This window comes from Lycorma delicatula, chromosome 4 (genome assembly GCF_047948215.1).
Source record: "Lycorma delicatula isolate Av1 chromosome 4, ASM4794821v1, whole genome shotgun sequence".
Classification (NCBI taxonomy): domain Eukaryota; kingdom Metazoa; phylum Arthropoda; class Insecta; order Hemiptera; family Fulgoridae; genus Lycorma; species Lycorma delicatula.
This window is the reverse complement of record NC_134458.1, coordinates 164176040-164184472: the sequence shown is the minus strand read 5'-3', so window position 1 is coordinate 164184472 and position 8433 is coordinate 164176040. Positions and strand designations below refer to the sequence as shown.

General features: G+C 25.3%; 1 protein-coding gene across 1 annotated transcript in view; it reads right to left on the bottom strand.

Moving 5' to 3' along the window:
- Nucleotides 1-8005: 8005 nt before the first annotated feature.
- Nucleotides 8006-8433, bottom strand: part of Tsp47F (Tetraspanin 47F) — a 79999-nt gene continuing 79571 nt past the window's right edge. The window contains exon 6 of the mRNA XM_075362065.1: nucleotides 8006-8198. Within this exon, the coding sequence (XP_075218180.1) occupies nucleotides 8075-8198 (124 nt within the window). The 3' untranslated portion in view covers nucleotides 8006-8074. The remainder of the gene's footprint in view (nucleotides 8199-8433) is intronic.

The following is an 8433-nucleotide window of genomic DNA, read 5'->3' as shown; positions in this document are numbered from 1 at the left end:
TTCGTTGGTGCTTGGGCTTCAAATAACCACACATCTCAGGAATAGTCGACCTGGGACTGTACAAGACCATACTTCATTTACAATCATACATATTATCCTCCGAAGTAATACTTTACGGAGGCTAAATAGAAAAAGGGAGAACCAGTGGGCTTCACAATTAAACAGTTTCACAAAAAATTTCAACTGAGTTCATCTATAAGAATCTTTTTAATAATTTAAAGCCATTAATTTCTTTGTATTAAATAATTAATTTTTCTGTGTTCATTGTATTTTCTGTGTTAATGTCATCTAATAGAGATTTTGATATATTATTTTTTGTTTTTAATTTTCATTTCAAAAACTCCACTAATTTGAAAATAATTAATTAATTAACAATTATGACTTAAAGCAGTGCTGAACTGCCCGAAAAAAATTTCCAGTGCTGGCCATTTATGGCTTTGGCCTCCCACAAATTCATATTAAGATAAATATTGAGATAAAGTGCTTTCATTATATCTTGCGTTTGTCAATGTGTATGCAATTTATTTAAATTTTGTTATGTAATCTATCAATATCTATAATGTGCTGTTTTAAAAACTAAAAAAATGATTTTTAAATCGTAGAAGCACCAACTTATAGTAAAAGGTAGCTAGCCTTTAAAGGTGAATTGTTATCATGGTCAATTTTTTTTGAATTCATACACCATTAAAACATGTTGTTTCGGCATAGTGATAATTTTGTTATGATACTGCAACCATGTTTAACAGCGTGAACATTTTTTAGTTTTAATATTAAACTTTTGGTGATTATGAAATTGAAGTGCAAATAGGATTATGGGGTTTGATGATAATTAGGCACAAACATCCACTATTATTATTGAACTTTAGACCAGAAGACACCTATTTGCATTTTTTTGCTATCTTTCCAGTAATATGCTTACAAGAAAATGAAATTTTATATGTATTGCTGAATTAATTAAATTGAGCTGTACTTGAATGAGGTGAATAATAGCCTTAATAATTTTGCGATTTGACACGTAAAGATCCATTCTGGAAGCTGCTAAGTAGGTCTTGATTATTAAAGCCATTTTAATAAAATGACAAACGCAAAAGAATGTCGATTGGGAATATATAGATTTTTATATACCTAACTTAAAATTAATACTTTGTAAATAAACTGACCTTACAGTTTTGGTAAAATTTTTTTAACTTTTTCATTTTAAGAAAAATTTCTTTCAATGTTGTTAAAATATACTGTTTGTTATTCTGTAGTACTTTCATTTATACACATTTACTTTTTACAGCAAACACCAACATATCATTCTGTAAGAAAAACAACCTCCATGTCTAATGTATTTTCACTTTTTTAAGGGATTACCGACTGTGGAGAAATATTTTTTAAAGTCAATTTTTGAGGGGAACTCAACTTTGTGCATTATGAGAAGCATTTGACAATTACCCAATATTGCAGCAGTGACAAATAACTGATATGGTCACTGACAAGAACCAATCTTTACAAGATTCCTTTGCCAGGACTTGTCACTCCATCAATTAGTTTTAATTGTTACAGTCATTTGTTAGAGACAATTTCTGTTTATTCTTAGACAAAAAAAAATGAGAAGGGGAAGTAAATGAGTAATATTTAATAACAAACTGTGATTAAATATTTATTTTTGAAAAATTTAACACCTGAAGATATCATTAACAGGGGTAATGATTTGGTTTTCTCTACACCATTGAAATCAATAATTTATTTTTGGTTTTGAAAATTCAGATGTGGTCTCTCACTCACAAAACACGCACTGGACATCCTAAAATGATAACGCACGAGTTCTAAGGACTTAGCCCTCGACAGACTACTTTTTAGAAGGAAAATTAAATATATCATTGACGTATGTAAATAGGCAATTTACATACATAAAAACAGGTAATTACATATATGTAAAAAAATTATTCCACTCTTTTGGGTAAAATTCTTATAATCCATCGTGATAATATCTCCCCACACTCTTGTTCAATTGTAACCAAAATTAAATGGTATTAATGACTCATATTCAGAAATCATATAAAATTTCTTAAAAATCAGTTAATCCGGCCTGAAGATATCAAGAAAAATACAGGCCAACATACATCTAGTATATTCCAAGGCTAACTAAAATTATGTTGTTTTTTTTTTTTTTTAGAGGGGGTCATAAAATGTTAAGAATAGCAAAATCTAACCTGATTAAGAATATTCTCCCTTACATAGTACACTATATAGTTATTCAGTATAATTTTATAGGTAAAAAAATATAAGTATGTCTTGTTTTAGAAGATCATCAATACAGGTTTATGAGACTTGACATTCTAAACTTCTCAAATGAACATGTTTGCTACATTTACAATAAATACATGAAAATGCTATTGGCAAGGTGGATATCACAATCAATAAATCACCTCTATGCGTGGTTTAAATATAATCCAGATTAATTTCTGTTTTATAGATTTATCACCAGCACCAAAAGAAAAAGCAAACCAACGGGTAGTTTGGTGAAAGTGCTCCAAAGAAGGCGTTTTTGTATCTTTTGTAAAGACTGCGGGAAAATTTTAGATTATGCCTTGTGCATCCCATACTGTTGGCATAACATTATAGATTATTTAATCTGATACAGCATTCATCCACCCAATTAACCAGAAAAAAGAACATTTTAGTAAGAGAAAAGAGTTGGATTTTTTAAAGATTCAATAAAAGTATCAAAGAAACATTGTTACTTTTTGGTTTTTGGATAAACAGAAAAAAAACACTATACCAGGAACAAACATGATGTACCACAAGTTTATATGATCTAATGTAGAAGTGGTAATCAAACTCAATAATACAAAATTTATTAGATTCTCAACAAAAACAAAATAGATTTGTTATTTAAAACAATTAACATTTTACTTGTTTCAATCGAATATTTTTCTAAATATAATTTGTTAAATGTTATTTCATTTATATCAGATAAATTACAGTTTTTGTAATATTCTACAATTTTGAATTTCATGTAAGTCAAATAGGAATTGTTAAGTTTTACTCCACTGAAACTTACCCAACTCTTAAGTAAATCTTAAAAGCTATGTAATTATTTATTTTTTGTTCTTTAGCAACTATAACAGCTCTTCCATTTGGTTATTCAGTTTTCAAAAGTTACATGGCTAAAAATGACAATATCTCATTTTTTTATTTTAAGCAACAATAAAAGAATATACTTTAAAAAAATAAATTTCACAATAGGAATATTTTGAAAAAAGGAAAAACAAAATCTGAAAATTAGTAACTTGATAAACATTTATTCCAGTAAAAAAACCGTGCGATTGGTTAAATTTTCTTTATTTACACAATTTACATAAATTAAAAATAATAGTGCTAAAAGTTTCTGCATGTATAAAAATTTTATATTGATTATAATATGATATATTTTATTACAGAGGAATATACCTTTTTTCTTGATTTAGATACAAATAAAAGTAATCAAGTGCTACAAAGCTACAAATAAATGTGTGATAAAATAACTTCATACATATATATATATATATATATATATGAAGAAAAAATGAGGTTTAAGTATTGAAAAAATGACAAGATGATTTTTTTTAAATTAAATAATACATTAGTACAGTTTTAAAGCCAAAATTATTTAAATACAAAATCAAATTTGCAAAAATTCTTAAATACAACCTTAATTCTTTGTATACATATTTCTCATAATCCATTCATTACTTGTAAACAAAAAATACTGTAAATTTTACTCAATTAGGTTGGCAATACAATAAATATTTTTTTTTAGAAAAAACACACAACACCAACTTAAATAGAAAAAGAAAATGTTTCTATTGAACTTAATCACTTTAAAATTGGATAAATAAAATATTCATTTCCATAAAATAACAAACCAATATCTTAAATCATTTCATCTGAAGATCACTGCTTTTTTAACTCTGTGTTTTTAAATATATATCTGTGCTTTCTTAATAGATTCATAAAAAAAGAGTTCTAAACATTTCTTATTTAGCCAATAATTTTTAAGATACTGTAAAAAATTCATCATATTATTTCCAACACTGATTGAAAATATGTGATAATATTTTACATACATATATATATATATATATATATATATATATATATATATGTGTAAAATATATAAACTAAATATATCACACATATATATATATATATATATATATATATATATATATATATATATATATATATATATATGTGTGTGTGTATATATATATATATATACACACACACAAAATATTATTGTTATAGTTCTAACATTGTGCATTAAAATCAAACATATATATTCTTATATCGGAAGAAGAAATATAATATTTTTAATCTTACACTTCAAAATTTCAGTTTTACATATTCAACAATCAACATAGACTATAAAAATAAATCAAGACTCAAATATTATACGAATGTAAAGCAAACAAGGAATTTTGCTCATTCTAATATTTTTTTTAATAACTGCATAAAGATATGTTTTGTGGAAATATAAATATTTGTATCAAAATTCTTATCATTTATGTTTTGAAGACATGAGTAAAATATGACATTTTTAACATTTAAGTGTTGAAAATAAACAATACCACCGCACATTTCCAAACAAAATTTTTGGATGGAGTGAAAATTAAAGTCAATGTAGCCATGCAGTAATTAGAAACATAAAATGCATTTGATATTATATTATCAATATATGTACATCAATACTTTAATTCAAAATATTATTTTCACTAGAATAGAAACCAACTGTTTCTATTGATATGGTTTTATTTCTAGAAAATAGTATCTAGATAATGTTTGCTTCTTTTAATACAGAAAAATTCTATAAATATATAATATTTATAATATATACATTGTTATTAATATCTATAATATATTGAACTATGTAGAATTTCAGAAAAATTTTATAAAAAAACGAAAAGGAATGCAGAGAGAAGTAAAGTGACTGTTGTCAAACATGAGCTGCACTTTTTTTATAGGAATTAGAAAATATCTTATTTTATTCCTTAATCCAAAGTTTTATAACCATTAGTTTATTCAATTTTTGCACAATGGAATGTTAAAATGACATCAGACTAAGCACTCTATGAAAAATTGATACTAAGAAATTAAGACAAAAAAGGAAGTAACCCATAGGAAGAAACATACATAGATGATGTAATTATTTGTTTAAAAAATATCCACTTCAGTTATTTGGAAAATGATGACAATGGTACCCGTGAAGTAACTTTCTCTTGAAAATTAAAAAATTATCACACATTTTGTTAAAAGGAATGGTTTGAACAAAAACAAAGATTGAATTGAGGACCTCTTTTTTGTCAGTTAAAAAGTAGAAGCGACCTTATCAGTTAAAAAAAATTATCCATTCTCCCATGATGCAAAACAACTTTTATCTGAAATATTTGCCCTTAAACACATCAGTTTTAAATACCGAGGTGAAAACTTTAAATAAAACCATCCAATAATACTGAATATTGTGTGAGAAACAATCTGTTTCTACATAACTATAAAGAATAAAACTATCCTCTGATGTTATATTATTTTAATGGTTATAATATTTTATTTATAACAATAAATAAACTGTACTAATCTACTACCAGTAATTTATAAGTATTTGTTGTATAACTAATTAATTGTTAACAACAATTTTTGTTACAATTGCAAGGTAAAATATTCTATTTATTATGTAATTCCAGATACCTGACAAAACTGTTATAAAAATAAATGTCATACTACACAAAACTTACATAACATAGTGAAGAGTCATTTTAATGAAGTGAACTACATCATATACTAAGTTTTAACATTTGAAATGTAAACACACTTTAAAAATTAGTTTTTGTGTTCATTATATTATCAAAACATATGATTCATTTTATGCTCTGTATACAAAATAGTTAACAAGAAAAAATCATAAAATAAAAACAAACATTAGTTTGAAAGTAAATTTAAAAAAAAAAACTATTTTATAAAACTTTATGAGTCAGTACAGCCCTGGAATTCTATACACAGAATAATGTGGTGGCCTGACACTATTTTCTAGGGAACTTTCATAACAGATAGTGGACAGTACATGTTTAAAAAATACTTTTCAGATTTTTTACCAGAAAAATATAACTCTAAATATTAGTAAATAGCCATAAGGGATTTCATACTATTAAAGTAAAATGACTGCTCTCACCCAGGTGAGGTCCACTGTCTGAACTAAGTTAGAAGGCCTGGTGCTTTATAAGTAAGGTAAAGGATATTAAAAGCTAAAAAAGTAAATTCCTGTAAAAAAAAGTAATAAGAATTCTCTTCTCAAAAAAATATTAAACTGTTTGCTAATATAAGGATAATTTAGAAGTATTATGAAAGCTTTGAAAAATAGGACATCTAATTATTAAAACAGGAAAAATAAATAAAAAGAAAAACTTTGATAAGCCTCAATAAAAGGTAGAGTACACCAAAATCTGTTAAATTGAAGAAAAATGTGTGAATATTATTATTTGTTGAAGAAAACACACATAAAATTAAAAAAAAAATCAACCTATTTTATTTCACTCATACTGTGAAACTTGCTTAATTACAACTACTTGAATAACATTTTTTAATCACCACAAAATTGGGCTATAATATTTTCTTTTCTAACTTTATTTTGGCTAAGACAACCTTTATGGTCTAATAAATATTATAAAATAATTTTTGCAATTATAAAAAAAATAAAAAGTCAATGAGAAAGAGTGAATGGAGAAAGAAACCCCTAAAATTTATCAGCAAAATAATTTATGCAAGTAGTAAGAAAAATATTCCATTGAAAGAGGTTTTAATTGGATTTAAAGTTGAATTTGCTCTATATTTTCATTTTTAGATGATTAATTGTATAAGCTTAAATCTGGTGAGTAAATTTTAACATATGAAAAATTAAGCTCAAATGGAAGAATGTAAAACATTTTGGATGAACCACCGAGATGTACCACTCCATGTAGATCTGCAGAGTGGTAAATTTTAATTTTAAGACAAGGTTATTTTTTTTCTTTTAAAGAAATAATCATTGGGCTGTTTGTTAAGTGAGCACAAATGGTACAAATATTCTTAATATTGTAACAGTAAATGTTCAAATTTCTATTAAAAAAAAGGAATAGTAATAAATACATAAAATGCTATTCCTAAATTTATGTTATTTCAGAGTGTGTAATACCTATGAAAACCTCCATTAGTCAAGAGAAAATTGTGTTTCAATATATTTTTACAGATAAAGTTACAACTTGCCAGATTTAAATTTGATAATTCAAAGTGTTTACGTTCCCCTGTCAACTTTGTATTATCAATAATTCGCTATATTTGAAATTTAATCAAAGAATAAGATTAACTTTTTAACAGTCAATCTATTAATACAATAATTACTTGTAGTCATAAAATCAGCAGGAAATTTTCCATTAAAGAAATAATATTTCACATGTAAAAATAACATTTTTGTTGATTTAATTTAGAAAAATTATAACAAATATTATTCAAGTTATAAAATATAACTACAAACATAAAGTAAGAAGATATGTTTATAGGGCATAAATGAAGTGTAGATAAACTTACTTAATTAACAAAAAATAACTTTACAAAATATTAATAATAAGGCTTTTAAACAAATAGAACTGTGCTTCCAGATCATCTTTTTTGAACTACTATAATATGGATCCTTCATCATTGGCATTGTAGGAGACAACTATATTGTGACTTCTTCAATTCCATTGAAAAAAGAGCTGTATAAGTTCCAAAAAGTTCTTCTGTAAGCCCAACTTCGTATATTTTGAGTTATATGTTTTAAAAGTTTATAGTTTTTCATTATTTGTTCACTGAAGTAATTTTTTCAGTATTAAAATACTTAACATTAACTTGTTCCTTTTCAAAGCATAAAACAATTATTTTTTAATATACTAATTAATTAACAATTTTTTTCTAAAGAAACAGAAGTCAAGCAAAATGTAATCGGTAAAATTATAAAACTATTGTTTGATTCTTTATATGGGTAAAGTAGATATAACCAAAGGGGTTGAAGAGATTAGACCAGTTCGAGCAACAGCCGCTAAGTTGGCGTCAATGCTGCTGCCACTGCTGAAGGAATGTGTTGTTCTGGTGCTGTTTCTGTTTGCTTCCACCTCCGGTTGTCTTCTTCTATTTCAGACCAGATTCTCAATACAGTCACTTTTCTGTTAGTTTACATAAAATTAAATATACATATACATAATATTATCTACAATGTGTTACTGTAAATAAATTAATCATATTTTATTACAAATGTAAATGATGAAATTAAATGAGTGATATATAAGTTATAAGGTGATTATATGGTACTCATCAGATTCATTTTTCAGAAAAAAATTATGTTGATTAATTATATTATTACAAGATAATGAATATATATCAAATTAAAAGGAAGACATT